The 16,059-nt window shown below is 46.3% G+C and overlaps 1 protein-coding gene across 2 annotated transcripts; it reads left to right on the top strand.

Annotated features, from left to right (window-relative positions):
- The first annotated feature begins 981 nt into the window (after positions 1-981).
- On the top strand, positions 982-12,593 carry tmem208 (transmembrane protein 208). Of its 2 annotated transcripts, none has more exons than XM_048546594.1 (6): positions 982-1,115; positions 2,657-2,755; positions 5,744-5,803; positions 7,499-7,635; positions 9,114-9,198; positions 10,292-12,593. In XM_048546594.1, exons 1-6 carry the CDS (start codon positions 1,110-1,112, stop codon positions 10,427-10,429), a joined length of 525 nt encoding a protein of 174 aa, XP_048402551.1. In that variant the 5' UTR covers positions 982-1,109; the 3' UTR covers positions 10,430-12,593. The 2 variants fall into 2 exon arrangements, with proteins under 2 accessions (XP_048402551.1, XP_048402550.1); XM_048546593.1 differs by having other exon boundaries at positions 2,654-2,755.
- The last annotated feature ends 3,466 nt before the right edge of the window (positions 12,594-16,059 follow it).

Genomic DNA, 16,059 nt, shown 5'->3' with positions numbered 1-16,059 from the left:
TGGAGAATCTGAGATAACAAGGTGTAGAGCTGGATGAACACAGCAGGCCAAGCAGCATCAGAGGAGTAGGAAGACTCTGATGTAGGGTCTCGACCTGAAACGTCAGCTTTCCTGCTCCTCTGATGCTGCTTGGCCTGCTGTGTACATCCAGCTCTACACCACGTTATCATAGAAATGCTAGTCTTCATTTAGTAAGGTCAGCAATCACAAGACCTCAGGTTATAGACAAACAGGTTTATTTGAAAACACAAGCTTTTGGAGCCTCAGTCCTTCCTAGGCCCGAAACATCAGCTTTTGAGCTCCTGAGATGCTGCTAGGCCTGCTGTGTTCATCCAGCTCCACACTGTTGGGCCATAACCTGATGTTGTGCAATTTCTGAACTTGTCCACCACAGTCCAACACCGGCACCTCCACATCATTTGTTTGTTAATGCATTCTCTTCTTGCTGCTCAGGGAGTGAGGATACTCGGGTCACCGAGAGGGAAACATCAACAACACTGGAGAATGACACTCAGCGGCTGGGGCCATTCAGTATACACCAAAATGGGACTCCAGTAGGTTCACTTCTAACTGGCAGCATCTCAGGAGCACAAAGGTTTTGTGCTCCTGAGATGCTGCTTGGCCTGCTGTGTTCATCCAGCCCCACACTTTGTTATCTTGGAATTCTCCAGGATCTGCAGTTCCCATTATCACTTCTAACTGGTATGCCTTTTTGTGACTGGGTCCTTCCTCTACAGTCGGCCATTGATCTGAAATGCGAACTCTGTTTCTCTCTCCATGGATGCTGCCAGCTCTGCTGAGTATTTCCAGCGTTTCTGGCTTTTATTGCAGACTTCCATCATCCTCAAGAGCTGCTGCCCTCCCAGTGGCACTGGCCAGAGGGGGCGCTGCTGCCCTCCCCGTGGGCGGAGCTCCTCCCATCTGACACGTCCCCGCGCACTGACCCCGCCCCCTCAGTGCGACATCAGGGAGCGACACGGACTGGCTGTGCGCCGGAAGAGGTTCCGGAGTGCTGAGCTGGTCAGCCGGACCGGTGCTTTGACCCGCCTCCTCGGGGGAGGAAGACGAGCACGAACACGGCAGCCGGCCTCAGAAAGTGAGGGGAAACTATGGCGGTGAGTGTGGGGCGTGGGGTTCATCCCAGGGGCCTAGAGAGGGGGAGGGCGGAAAACCCAGCCACGGGAGATGAAGCAAGAGTGAAGTGCTGCAGAGAAGTAGAGGGGGGTAAGGTCAGAGGAGGTGTAGGGGCTCAGGGCCAGTCCCTGGGGAGGTACAAAGAGAGGAGGGTCTGTGGCAGGTTGGGGAATGGGGCAATGTCCCCTTAGTGTCAGTACAGAGAGGGTCTGGTTAAAGGGGTCACCACGGGGAGAGAGCCTGTGGCCAGCCCAAAGTCTCGTACAATCCCCTCAAACAGTTGCACAAGCCCGGATGGCTCACTTTGTAACCCTCTGTCTGCGAATGTGGTGGAAGCTGAATTATTTACAGCTCTAATAAAATTGACTAGGCCATGCAGAGAGCCGCCATGGCATGAGCGGGCTGACTGGCCTCCTATCAATGTGACCTTTCTGTGTTGAACTAATTGTGACACTGCTGATGACCCGGTTGTAACCAGTTAGCTCAGTGTCAACCTGAGATTGAAACTGGGGATGTTGTCATTTGCTGGTTTAGCAACAAACCAGGCAGTAGTCTTTTTGAGATTGGCACCCTGGTATGTGCTTGAGTTCCAGGTTGTCTTGCCCTATCCCCTGCTTATCTTTGCAGGCCCTGTCCTTTAGTGATTTTCTGTGCTCTTGATCCAATACAGAAGACTGAGTTCACATTGTTTTATAAGAACAGCATTTCTGCAGATGTTCATCAACCTTTATTCTTATCAGTTTCCCCCCAACAGATATTGCCTTACCTGCCTATTTCAAGCATTTTCTGTTTACTTGAGATGTAGGAGCAGAAGCAGCCTCCACCATGCCATGAGATTGCAGCTGATCTGAATCCTCAATCCACTTTCCTGCCTTACCCCTATAACCCTTGATTGCCTTACTGATTAAAAATCTCTGCATAGAATGAGCTGCCAGAGGAAGTGGTGGAGGCTGGTACAATTACAACATTTAAAAGCCATCAGGGTGGGTACACGAATAAGAAGGGTTTAGAGTGATATGAACCAAATGCTGGCAAATGGGACTAGATTAATTCAGGATATCTAGTTGACGTGAGCAAGTTGTACAATTCAAGACTAAGACAAAGTCATAGAATGTGTCTATTGACTGCCTCTGGTAAAGAATTCCACCAATTCACTGACCCCTGAGGGAAGAAATTCCTGCTTCTCTCTTCTTAAATGTGTGACCCCTTACTCTGAAGTTATGCTGTCTAATCCTGGACCTGTCCCACAAGGGGAAGCAATCTTTCTGCACCTACCTTGTCAAGTGCCCCAGGAATTTTGTAAGTTTCATTAAGATCATCTCTCATTCTCCCAAGCCCCAAGGAGCACAGGCTCAATCTCTCTTCATAAGACTGTCCTGCCATACCCAGGATCAACCTAGTGAATCTCCTCTGTATTGTCTCCAATGCAGTGTAGCTGTCAGCATTGAAAACAGAGTTGCAGTCCTGTCTCCACAGTCCCTGAAGCTGATTGAATGAATTATTTCCTTTCTTGTTCAAGCAGCCGAAGGGAGGAAAAGTTGGAACGAAAGGGAAGAAGCAGATTTTCGAAGAGAACAAGGAGACCCTAACATTCTACTTGCGAATTATTCTGGGAGCAAATGTGAGTTTAATGATTTGTGTCTGTGAGGGATGGGCTTAAGGAGATATTACCATCAGGACCATGTGATCAAGCCTCAGTCAAGGAATAGAGTTAAAGGCAGGAGAATGAATTGCTAGTGTGGAAAAAGATCATGTCAGAATGGCCTAAAGAGAGAGAAAAGGCTAAGAATGCACCAACAGTCAAGACTAGATGCTGCGCAGATAAGAAATAAACTGCAGGCCTGTATCTGAATTGTAAGAGCATTCATAACTAAATGAATTGATAGTGTACATTTGAAGTGAATAAATATCATCTAGTCGCTGTTACAAAATTGTAACTGCAGGCTGGCAAGGATTGTGCTCTGAATCTTGATGGATATGAGATTTGAGAAGAATAGGAATTTAGGAAAAGGGGGAGGGATAACTGTTAATCAAAGATGGTAGTAATGCACCAATTAAAGATGACCTTTGCACAAGAGCTCAAGAATGTGATGAGGGCTAGTAAGGGGAGGTAGCCCATAGTGACAGTGGACTACAAACCTCTGAACTGTATACTTGAACAAATATTGGGTACTTGTGATAAAGCAGTGGTAATAATTATGGTGGGGTGGATTTTAACCTACATATCTGGAAAAATCAGGTTGTTAGTAGTAGCCTAAGTAAGGAGTTTTGCAAGAGGCGCTTAAAGCGGCAAGTTCTGGAGCTGTCCAGAGACCAGGCTACACTGGACTTAGTATTGTGAAAGGATTAATGAATGGCCTCTGTGGATAGAGGCACCTGTATGTTTCAACAACAGTAATCTGCTTGAATTACACATCCGGTTTGAGAGGAAACAGGGTGGGTCTAAGACTAGTGTTTTAAACAGAAATTAGGGCAGCTGTCTGGGCATGAAAATTGAGCCAGCTGAAGGGAGATTGCAGATTGGGGAAGGAGATCAGTAGAGACAGTGGCACATATTTAAATGGATACTTCAAAATCACCACATTCCTACTATAAAAAATTTCAACGAGAGGACCCACCATCTGTGGTTGTCTGAAGAAACTGAAGGAATATCATGTTGTACAAAGGTGAGTGGCAGATCATTTGACTGGTCAGCATATAAGAACAACAAAAAATGACAAAATGGTTAATTAGGACAAAGAAAACAGAGCAAGAAATGTACGAAGAAGGATAGCGAAAGTTTCCAGGACTACTTAGAAAGAACAGGGGTAAGTAAATTGTTGCTTCTGCATACAGTGAGATTGAGGCGTTGATAAGAAGATAAAATATTTTGCCTCTGTCTTCACTATAGACAATGCAAAAAAAAATCCTTGTAATAGCTGTAAATGAGGAAGTTGAAGGAACCGGTCCTAACCACTGACCCAGTGGTGGTACTGAACAAACTGATGGAGCGAGAGGTTGATAGGTTGGCCCCCTATCAAACTTCATTCTTGGGTCTTAAGGGAGGTTACTAATAAAGTAGTAGATACCTTGGCATTAATTTTCCAAAATTTTGTTAGAGTTACAATTCTGATGATCTGAAAAGTAGCAAATACAGCCCCTCTTCAACGAAGAAGGGAGGTAACAAACCGGAGGCCAGTTATCTCAGTAGAGAAGATGTCAGAATCAATCATTAAGGAGGTTGTAACTGGGCAATTGGAAAGAGTCAACGTGGTATTTTGAAAAGAAATCCTATTTTAACCAATTTATTTGAATTCTTTTAAGGAGTAACTTAGGCCGTAGATAAACAGGAGCTCACTGATGTCCTATGTTTGGAATTTGAGAACGTTTGTCAAGGTTCCCTCTTAAAAGGTTATTATGTTGGAGTTCATGGTGTAGAGGGGAACATAGTGGTACAGAGAGAAGCTTGGCAAGTTAGAATATGCATCAATGAACTTTTTTCAAACTGGCAGAATATGACAAATGGGGACCCACAGGAATCTGCGCTGAGGCCTCAAATTTTGTTTTAGAATTTATTTTGATGACTGATGAGGGAGGTGAAGGCATGGTGGCTACATCTGCGAGCAGCACAAAGATCAGTGGGAAAGCGTATCGAGGAAATGACACAATAGGACACAGACTTGGGCTCGAGAGAGTGTAGTGTGGGAAATGTGAAGTTGTTAACTTTGGCAAGGTGAATGATAAAGCAGTATTATTCAAATTGTACTGCTTGACTGCGCGTGCGGCGAATTACTGAGTGTGAGAGTTCCCAAAAAGTTAGTGCACTGGTACAGCAAGTCATTAAGACTAATGGAATGTAATCAGTTACTGCAAGAGGAACTGAGCATTAACATAAAATTACACTTCATTTGTGTAGGGTGTTGAAGAAACCACAAGTTGAATATTGCGTACAATTTTGGTCTCCTTATTTAGGAAAGGATGTAAATGTGTTGGAGATGGCTCAGAGAACGGTTACTAGAATGATATCTGGAATGAATCAGTTGACTTTTGAGGAGAGAACGGGCAGCCTGGGCTTGTTTCCATTGGTGTTGAGAGTGAAGGGTGATTTGGTTGGGTGAATATGATCCTGAATGGTCTTGGCAGGGTGCACGTGGACAAAGTGTTTCCTGTTGGGGAAGGGCCCAGTGCTAGGAGTACTGTTATATGGCAGTCGCCCTTTTAGGACAGAGGTGAGATTTGTTTTTTAAATTTTTGATGGTTATGCAACTTTAGGCGGAGGTATTGATGGGGGTGGGGGAGATGTTATTGAACATCTTGAAGATGGTGGGAGGTTTTTATTGGGTAAGGGGATCAAAGATTATTGGCTTAGATAAGAATGTGGAATTTGGGACACAATAAGATCATGGCTGATCTGTTTGTTTGGTGGAACAGGCTCGAGGGGCCGAATGGTCCAATTCTACTTCACAGGTTCATATTACCGCCTGTGCAAAAGCAGTCCGACTGGCTGGGAGCTGTCCTGAGTGGTCCTGGTTGCATTCTGAGCACGTCGCATTCCCCTTCTTGGAAGAGCTGTGAGACCCTGAGTTACGTTGTTGCTGTCTCACTCATGCCCGCCTTTTCTTATCCACAGGCTATCTACGGCACAGTGAACCTCTTCCTGTTCTACAGCTCAGTCACGTTCTGGACCTGGGTAAGTCTCTGGAGGAACGGCTTGGTGAGTGGAGCTTACGGTGTGAATGGTGGCGGGTGAAAAGATCCAGGCACCGTGCCTGAATTCCAGAATGAGCTTCGAATGCGGTACAGTTTTAGTGGAGGAAGGCGTTATACGACGCTTTATATTCAGTAGTCTGGCAATGAACGGTTAAATCATTTTGCCAATAGATGGGCATTCAAAACTAGAAGACAAGGGTTTATGGTGAGAGGATAAAGATTTAAAAGGGGCATGAGTGCCAACATGCTCACACAGAGGGTGGTTTGTGTGTGGAATGAACTGCCAGAGGAAATGATAGTTGAAGGTACAGTTAGAACATCTAAAAGACCTTTGGGCAGGTACATGAATAGGAAGGGTTTAGAGGGATATGGGCCAAGTCCAGTAAAATGGGACTGGGTTAGTTTGGGGAAACCTGTTCGGCAGAACGAGTTGGACCGCAGGTTCTGTTTCTGTGCTTAATGGCTCTACGACTTCAGGTAGTGGAGATTGGGCTTGTCACCAGGGGAATAATTAGGAAAGGAGTAACGGCTCAAATGGAGACGAGATTACCATTGGTGGTGGGTGGGGATGGTTTATTCAATCACTAGCCACTCAAAGCAGTTGTAGACTGAAGGGTAGGTAGTTGGGAATCTGAAAATACGAAGATGAGTGACCTGGAGCGTTTCTTTTCATAGAATCGTAGAATCCCTGTGGTGTGGAAAGAGGCTGTTTGTCCTATTGAGTCCAGGCCCACCCACCCTGCATTTCCCATGGCTAACCTACTCAGCCTGCACATCCCTTGACACTGTGGGGCAACTTAGCGCAGCCAATCCTCCCTAATCTGCACATCTTTGTACCGTGGGAGGAAACCCTTGCAGACACAAGGAGAACATGCAAACCCCACACTGTTGGCCGAGGGTTGGAATCAAAGCCAAGTGCCTGGCGCTGTGAGGCAGCAGCGGTACCCACAGGGCAGATAAAAGGAAGTGGAGTGTAAAGAGGGAAGGAAAACATGGATGGCAAATGGTACAAGAAAATTATTGGGGACTATTTTCTCTGTGGGAGTAGCAAGACCTTTGAATTACGTGACCAGAAAGTGGCCATGTATGGGGTAGCAGAGTTAAAATGGACAGATTTATAGTGCAAAGAAAGCCAGTAATCGTAGGATAGAGAACAAGAAGAGCTGAGATGGTGGAGATCACTGAGGATGAAAAGATGTTCAAGGTGAGAGGGGAAAAATTTAAAACGGACCTAAGGGGCAACTTTTTTCACTCAGAGGGTGGTGCATTTATGGAATGAGCTTCCAGAGGAAATGTTGGAGGCTGATAGTTACAACGTTTAAAAGGCATCTGGATGGGGACATGAATAGGAAGGATTTAGAGGGATATGGGCCAAATGCTGGCAAATGGGACTAGATTTATTTAGGATACCTGTTTGGCATGGATGAGTTTGGGCAAAGGTTCAGATTCCATGTCGCATTCACTGAGGGTGGAAAGCAGTGGTGATTCAAGGAAGAAATGGATGGGATTTACCGAGCCTTTATTTTTAATGAGATGCAGGAAATAAATGAAACAAGGCCTGCCGTCCTGACTCTTTCTGCCCCTCTTGCTGCTCTCCCTGCCTTCTGCTGCCCCCCCCCCCCCCCCGCCTTCTGCTATCCCCCCTCCTTTTAAAAATGTCCTTTTTGTTTTGCAGGGATTCTTGGCTTTTGCCTTTGTTGTCTATAGTTTCAGCTACCGTTGGATGCAGGGAATGGCACAGCCTGTGTTCTCTGAGGAACGTGTCCTACTCGACGGAGGCATCGACCTGAACATGGAGCAGGGTATGGCAGAGTGAGTGTCCGCACTGCTGCAAGCATCTGACCTGTCCCCAAATAACACGGGCAGTTTCTGATCACCTGAATCTCAATGTGTATTCCTCAGACTGAAGTTCACGTTTCACACCGGTGATCCTTTTTTGCTTTTCTAGTATCAGCTGTGTCTCTGAGACTAGCACACTCGCTGCGTGAGCCTAATGGTTCTGGGTTCGAGTCCTACTCGAGCACAGAGATCTAGCCTGTTGCTCCAGTGCAGTACTGAAGGAGTGCTGCGGTAGTGGAAGGGCTGTACTTTGGCTGAGACATTACATCAAGTGTCCCATTGCACGATAGCGAGGAAAACAGAGGTTCATCCCCACTAGACCCCAGGTCTCTCTCTGGTCTTTCCTCGTGTTTTGCTTCAAGCCTGTCATCTCGAACATTTCCCAGATTTCTTTCTCCCAGTGTGGACGCTGCCTGTCCTGCTGAGTCATTTCCATAATTCCTTTGTTTTTAACCTAATTTGGTCTCGTCACAATATTTACTCCTCGATCAATATGGAAAGCAGTTTATTCGGTTTACCATATTGCTGTTTGAGTGTGTTGCGGCAGTGGGGGGAAAAAAATGGCTGTATTTCTCCCACTATGCCGGAAAACAAACTTGAAAAAGCACATCCAAATGTTCAACAATGTAAAAGAGTTCTATATTAGTGCAAGTTTATCTTTCTCTGCAGATGGCATTTGATCTGCTGAATATTTCCAGCGTTTTCTGTTTGTATTTCTGAATTCCGGTTTCTGCAGCAGTTTGCTTTTACAGTCATTTCCAGCTGTTTTTGGTTTACATACTAATTAGCTTCCCTTGCTCCATCACCTTGCCTTGCCCCATTATTCACTTTATTGTCTGGTTGCATCTGCTCCAACTCTGTTGCAGGTCTCTCTCTGGTCTTTCCTCGTGTTTTGCTTCAAGCCTGTCGTCTCGAACATTTCCCAGATTTCTTTCTCCCAGTGTGGACGCTGCCTGTCCTGTTGAGTCATTTCCATTGTTCCTTTGTTTTTATCCTAATCTGGTCTCGTCACAATCAAGCCAACATGCCGAATGAATACAAAACTCTGGCTCCAGGGAGACTTCTTTCCACACTGCTAGCCTTGCACAAAAACATTAACAGCCTGTGAATTCCCTTGGTAACCTGATCCAACCCTGAGATCGCTGTGTCCTTGCACTTGTGGCCTGTTGCCATGGGTGGCCGTGACTCCCACCTCCCTCTCTAACTATTCAACCCCTCGTTCGTTCTTTCCCCCTTAAGATGCTGCTTTAATTTCTTTGGCCAAGGTTTTGTTCGCTACCCCCTAAAGTGGCTTGTGTTTATTTGAAAGCGCTCCTCTGCAGCGTCCCGGGATGTCCATTTGTAACCAGTGCTGTTTCAATGCAAAGTTGTTGCACCCCTGAAGCCCAAAGCTTTCTGCTTCACCGAGGTTAGCTGCTGTGGTGCTAATCTGCCGTTGTTTTACCTTCTAGGCATCTGAAGGACGTGATCTTACTCACTGCTATCTTGCAGGTCCTCAGCTGTGTATCCATGTACTTCTGGTATCTGTGGCTCTTGGTGAGTTCTTATTGTGTCAAATGCGCTCTGTTGACTTGAAGGGATTTTTAGCTGAAGGAATTGCTTGTTTGGTTGCTAATTTGGGGGGGGAGCGGTGTGGTGGTGGGGCGGGTGTGGGGGGGGCGCGGTGTGGTGGTGGTGTGGGTGGGGTCAAGCAGAGGGCTGGAGGAGAAGCAATGAGACCCAGAGTGTGGAAGAGCGAGTTATTCTCAACACCCATGATTTGAAGGTGGTAGCCCCAGTCAGGGAGAGGGTCATTTTTAGTTAAAGGCTGCGTTTATGCCTGTTCAGACTGGATTGCACTTTGTCGCCCAAGGAGCCTGCAAAGCAGGCGTGGAGCGTTTTGCATGGGCTCCCGTGCTTAATATGTTGCCAGCTGGTGTGGGACTTGGTGTTGTGTGGCTATGTCTCATTGTAATTGACGTTTAGAGCTGGGTACTGAAGCTTTCACCTGCTATGCCAGCAGCTCCAGGAGTAGTGTGTCATTGATTCAACCACTCAACTGACAGCAGATCCCACTGCGCATGGGTCGCTCTCCACTTTTCTCTCACTGTCATGATTGAATACTTGTGGGGTCAGATGTAGTGGAAGGGATGCAGTCAGATCTGCTTGGGTGGCTTAGTGGTTAGCACTGCTGCCTCAGCGCCCGAGTTCACTTCCACCCTCAGGAGACCACCTGTCTGTATGGAGTTTGCACAATCTCCCCACGTCTGCATGGACTTCCTCTGAGTGCTTCAGTTTCTAATGAAAACAGCCTCAAGTCCTCCAGCCTTTCCTCGTAAGACCTTCCCTCCATACCAGGCAACATCCTAGTAAATCTCCTCTGCACCCTTTCCAAAGCTTCCACATCCTTCTTATAATGCAGTGACCAGAACTGTAGACAGTACTCCAAGTGCGGCCGCATCAGAGTTTTGTACAGCTGCAGCATATAACCTCTTGGTTCCGGAACACGATCCCTCTATTAATAAAAGCTAAAACACTGTATGCCTTCTATGCTTTGCTGAAATCCATATACATCACGTCAACCGATTTACTGTCATATACCTGTTTGGTCACCTCAAAGAACTAAAGACTTGTCTGTGTGTTTTTTCAGGCACCAGGTAGGGCTCTCTACTTGCTGTGGGTGAACATCCTGGGACCTTGGTTTACAGCAGAGCCTCCCGGTAATCCGGAGATGTCTGAAAAGAAGCACAGGCGACAGGAGCGCCGACAGATGAGAAAGCAGCAGTAGGACGAGCTGCTTCCAGACCTTTGTTTACCGATCGAGTCCTCAGAGCCGTGCGCTGAGAACGTAGCCGTCGCCCCACCCCTCTCGCCAAGATTTCTCTGCTACCTCGGGCCTCTCGTGAAGAGGCCTACCTGTGCTGAGGGAACGCACTAGCTGTTTCTCAATGGTTGGCACCCCCCACCCCTCCCTGTACGTCCTGTTGCTGTGTAATTAGTCCAAGGCTTTTTTAAAAGAAAGAATTGAGCCACTGCTGGCCATTCTCCTCCGTGTGTCTGCACCTCAGGTTGATTCATGCTCCGCTGCTTGTTAGCTTTAGGTGCCATTTTCCTCCACCCCCCGAAGGACAGCACCACTGAGCCAAATGGGTGGGTAAAGTACTGAAATCTTTGTGGAACCAAACCGGCTTAGCGATGCCTCACTACCTCAGCTTTCGAGTTTGCGTGTCCACGTTTGTTCCGAGCAGCAGCTTTCCTTGGAGACCAGCTCTTCAGACGTCGGACATCTTTTTACCACTGTGTTGGTGGGTAACCCTCAGCATTGATTCCTGGCTAACCAAGAAGGAGAGAATAGATCGTGCCCTGCCCTGGCCTGGCCCTCGTGGACCTTTCACCACAGGATCCTGAGTGGCCTATAGACTACGCACGAGGGATCAGAGCTTTCAGTTCCAGTGACTGGGAATTTTAGTTAGGAACGGCTCGAGGAAAACCCCCTTGTGCCTCAGCACGTTTGTTGAAATGTTCAAACCCTTGGCCAGTGCCAGTCAGTGATCTATCGATTTTGCAGTGATCCTATGTCTGCCCGTTACCCTGCCCAGAAAATAGTGGGATGGGTAGCGAGCAGGAGTTACTATCCCAGGGATGTTGGGGCAAGGGTTGGCCAACCAGAGGGAGGGAGAGAGCGAGCTTCTGTTTGCCCACTGCCTGATCCCACCCTCCATGTGGGACGCCACAACTCCCAGCTCCCTCCTCACTGAGTGGCACATTGGAATGGATGGGAGTTCATTTAACCTGTTCTAATCAGTGAGATCATGGCTTATCTATGTCTCAACTCCATCGACTTGCCTTCACTTTGTACACCTGCGATCTCCCCTTATTCTAGACTCGCAGTGGGAAAAACTCTTCCTTTCCCTCATGGTTTCCTTACTCTACCCCTCCCCCAAAAAAACCCATCCTATTCCAAGGAGTATACACGGGGAATATTCTAATAAAATGGAGCAGGGCTACACTGGCAAGAGTGCTCCTACGTCCAGGGTCAGTCTTTAAATTTTTTTTACCATTTTTAATGAGCTGTCGTTTTCACCGTTGCTCTGTCAGATGTGGCTGTCAGTATTCTACTGCCCTTCTTGCCAAGAAGATCATGAGTTCATTCAACACAGGCCTTGAGCAGAGGGTGACATTCCAGTGCAGTACTAGAGGGGTGCTGCATTGCCAGCAGCGCTATCTTCTGCGACAAGACATAAGAACAAGGCTCCATCTGACTTCCTCTGCAGTTAACAGAATCCCAGTGGCACTTAGAGTTCTCCAAGTCGATATTTGTACCTCAGCCAACATCATAAACAGATTACCTGGTCGTCATCGCATTGCTGTTTCCTGGTGAGCCCCCGCTGTACATAAATGGGCTGCTGTATCTCCCTACATTGCGACAGCGACTGCTCTGCAAATGGCTGTCACACAGTAAAGCTCGTGGGAATGTCCTGCGGATGTGAAGAGTGCAATATGAGTGTACGTCTAACTTTTCCTCGTGCGAATGAGCTACTGTCGAGCGAGTTGAGTCTTAATATCTCTGCGACATATTTGGAACTAGAGACAAAATGCTACTTGACATGGTCAAGCAAGGCCGTCTTTGTGGATTAGGCGGCTGGGGGGAGAGACCTGCAGGGTTTTACACTTAGAGTCTATGCACAGGGGAGAATGCTGTGGCAGCAAACTTACCCCCAAGGACCAAACGTTTTCACATCTTAAATGTATCAGTGTCTTAACTCATTGCCTACAGGAGTTGAGGGTGCATGATGGCTGACAGATCAACAGTCAAGGCTGAACGACTTCGATCTTCTCCCCTTACTGTATTGAATCAGTGACAAATAACTATTTAAAATTTTATTAAACTCTAAGAAACAATCAGTTTACACAATATCAAATGCATATTGAATAAATATTGTACGATACGCTATGCTGTGCTAGTGATTGCCTTGGATTTAATCTGGGGGTGCGGACGGTGGTTTGGGAGATTTCAACGGGAACGGGAGCAGGAACACCATCCCAAATGTATGTTCAGAGATAGTAGGAACTGCATGTGCTGGAGAAGCTGAGATAACAAGGTGTAGAGTCGATGAACACGGCAGGCCAAGCGGCATCCTCGGAGCAGGAAAGCTGACGTTTCGGGCCTCTAGCTTTCCTCCTCCTAGGATGCTGCTTGGCCTGCTGTGTTCATCCAGCTCTACACCTTTGTTATCCCAAATGTATGTTCTTTTGTTTCCGCTGATTAGCTGAGTGACCACTTGAATGTGCTTACTTAAGTAATTCTGATTAGAAACATAATGGGAGCAGGAAGCCACTTGACTCCTCAAGCCGCCTGCCCTGTTTGCAATACCTTGGTCATTTTCTTGCATGGTCCTTTTGCCTTTAATATGCAGAGATCTATAAAATCCGAAGATATGGGAGCAGAGGTAGGCCATTCAGCCCATTTAATTGGTCCCACCATCCAATGAGATTGTGGCCAATCTGATAATCCTCAACTCCTGTTTTATTTTAAAAATCTGCCTTGGCCTTGAGTTTACTTCCTTTACCCACCCAATGAAAACCCCTCTGCAGTAAACGATTCTGCAGACTTGCTACCCTCAAGAAATTCCTCTTCCTTTGCCTTAAATGTATGCCACCCTTATTCAGAGATTGTCCCCTTCCACAAGGTTGGGGGACAAGCTTTGGATGAGAAAGTGCAAGGCATAATTAGTTAGTAAGTTTGTGGATGACACTGAAGTAGGTGGTATCATGAACAGTGAGGAAGGTTACCAGAAATTACACCAGGATCTTGATCAGCTGGGGAAGCGGGTCGAGAAATGGCAAATGGTATTAAATGTAGATAAGTGTGAGGTGTTGCATTTTGGAAAGTCAAATCCAGGTAGGGGATTTGTGGTGAATGATAGACCCTTAAGGAATGTCATGGAAGAGAGGGACCTTGGAGTTCAGGTGCGTGGTTCTCTGAAAGTGGAGTCACAGGTAAACGGGGCAGGGAAGAAGGCTTTTGACATTGGCGAGACTGCCCTTGGAATATTGCGTTCAGTTCTGGTCACCTTGCTGTAGGAAAGATGTTATTAAACTGGAGAAGTGCAGACGAAATTAACAAGGATGTTGTCAGGACTCAAGGGACTGAGTTATAGGGAGACGGACAAGTTACTACTTTTTTCTTGAGAATGTAGGAGACTGAGGGGGGGAAATCTTTTATAAGATCACTAGAGGCAAGGATAGAGTCAACGCACTCAGTCTTTTTCCCAAGGTTGGGGGATCAAGGACTAGAGAGCATCAGTTTATGGTAAGTGGGGAAAGAATACATGGGAACCTAAGCGGCAACTTTTTTTACACAGAGGGTGGTATGCATGTGGAATGAGCTAACAGTAAAAGTGTTTGAGGTGGGTACATTAACAACATTTCAAAGGCATTTGAACAAATACATGGATAGGAAAGGTTTAGAAGGATATGGGCCAAGTGGAGGGAAATAGGCTTATTGTGGATGGACATTTTGGTTGGTATGGACCAGTTTGGGCCAAAGGGTCTGTCTCTGTGCTGTAGGACTCGATGACTGTATATCGACTCAATCAAGTGCCTTAAGAATCTTGTATGTCTCAACAAGGCCACCTCTCATTCTTCTGTATCCCAACGAGTACAGGCTCAGTCTACTCAAGCACTTCTCAAAAGACTCGCATTTCATGCCCGCTATCTCCTAGTGAGTGTTGCCTGGACAGCCTCCAATGCCAATATATCTTTCCTTAGATAAGGAAACCAAAACTGTTCACAGTATTCCTGCTTTGGCGTGATTAATGCTCTTTTATAGACTTAGCAAAACCAGCCACTATTATACTTTATTCTCCTTGAAACAAAAGCCAACAGTTCATTTCATGTGCCAGGTTTTTGCCTACTGACTTAACCGGACTATATCCCCCTACAGACCCCGTAATTCTCAATGTTTGCCTTCCCACCTACTTTTGTGTAGTCTGCAAACTTGGCAACAAGTGTCCTCACCTTCTCATCCAAGCCATTAATCTACATTGTAAATACTTATGGCTTAGCACTGATCCCTGCGTCACTCCACTAGTTAGCAAGGAACATGATGGGCCTCCCTAGCCCTCTGTGCTAGAGAATGCCAAACATTCACCGTTCTCTGAAGTAATTCTTCCTCATCTTGGTATTAAATGACTTGTACCTTTCCCTGAGACCATGTTCCCTAGTTCTAGACCCTCCACTACCTCCTCCCCCCACCTAAGTGATGAGAACAATATCCATCCTGTCCCTACCCTGCTGTGCTATCTAAAAAATTTGCATGCTTCAATGAGTTCAGAAGAACAAGGGCTGATCTCTTAAGAATACAGGCCCAGCCTCCTCAATCTCTCTTTCTAGGACAGCCCTGTGATCCAAGGAATCAGTCTACTGGAACTTTGTTACAAAGCTCAGAAGTATTCTGTGTATTTACAGCAAGATTTCTTTACTTGTCTTCTTGACTTGAAGGCAAGCATACCATTTGCCTTCCCAATGACAGTTCATGCATAATATCTTTGTGACTTGTGTATGAGGACATTGACGCGTCAATCTTTCTCCATTTCATTAATACCCTGTGTTTCTGTTTCTCTGACCAATTAGATAATTCCACATTTTTAAATATTATATTCCATGTGCAATTTTCTTTCTCATTTAATCTGACCTAATCCTTTTGAAATCCTCCCTCCAAGTTGTATCATCACAGTGCCTACTAATCTAGCCCTGCCACATTGAAAATGACAATTTATATTCTGTTTTCTGTCTCAACCAATTCCTAATGTCAGTATAATCCCCATTTCCATGTGCTGTAATTGTACTTACTAACCTGTGGGGTGGTATTGAAAGTGTGAGTGTGGTGCACACAGGAGAGTGGAAATCAAGCTGCACCACATGGTGAAATATCCTGTTGATACTCAGGGTCTCAACAGACATTTACCTTGAGGAGTCACATCCAGCACTGCTACATTCCCTCAAAGTCTGAACTGTCTTTTGCAATAGATGGAAGATAATTGAATGGGGTGGTGTCAAAGCACCAGAAATAGAAACAGGAGGAAGCCATTTGGCCCCTCAAGCCAGCCTGCCTCGCAATCAAGTTACGGTTGATCTGATATAATAGGAACTGCAGATGCTGGCGAATCTGAGATAACACGGTGTGGAGCTGGATGAACACAGCAGGCCAAGCAGCATCAGAGGAGCAGGAAAGCTGACGTTTTGGGCCTAGACCCTTCATCAGAAAAAGGGTCTAGGCCTGAAATGTCAGCTTTCCTGCTCCTAAGATGCTGCTTGGCCTGCTGTGTTCATCCAGCTCTACACCTTGTTATCTATGGTTGATCTGATTGTGACTTTAGGAAAAGAGAGGTGTAGCCGTATTGATGACGGAGGGCA

This window comes from Stegostoma tigrinum, chromosome 16 (genome assembly GCF_030684315.1).
Source record: "Stegostoma tigrinum isolate sSteTig4 chromosome 16, sSteTig4.hap1, whole genome shotgun sequence".
NCBI lineage: Eukaryota > Metazoa > Chordata > Chondrichthyes > Orectolobiformes > Stegostomatidae > Stegostoma > Stegostoma tigrinum.
This window is presented reverse-complemented; position numbering and strand designations above follow the sequence as displayed.

Coding starts and splice junctions, on each gene's coding strand:
- tmem208 (XM_048546593.1), top strand. Junction 5,804..7,498: donor CAGTCACGTTCTGGACCTGG/GTAAGTCTCTGG, acceptor TTTGTTTTGCAG/GGATTCTTGGCTTTTGCCTT. Junction 7,636..9,113: donor ATGGAGCAGGGTATGGCAGA/GTGAGTGTCCGC, acceptor TTTACCTTCTAG/GCATCTGAAGGACGTGATCT.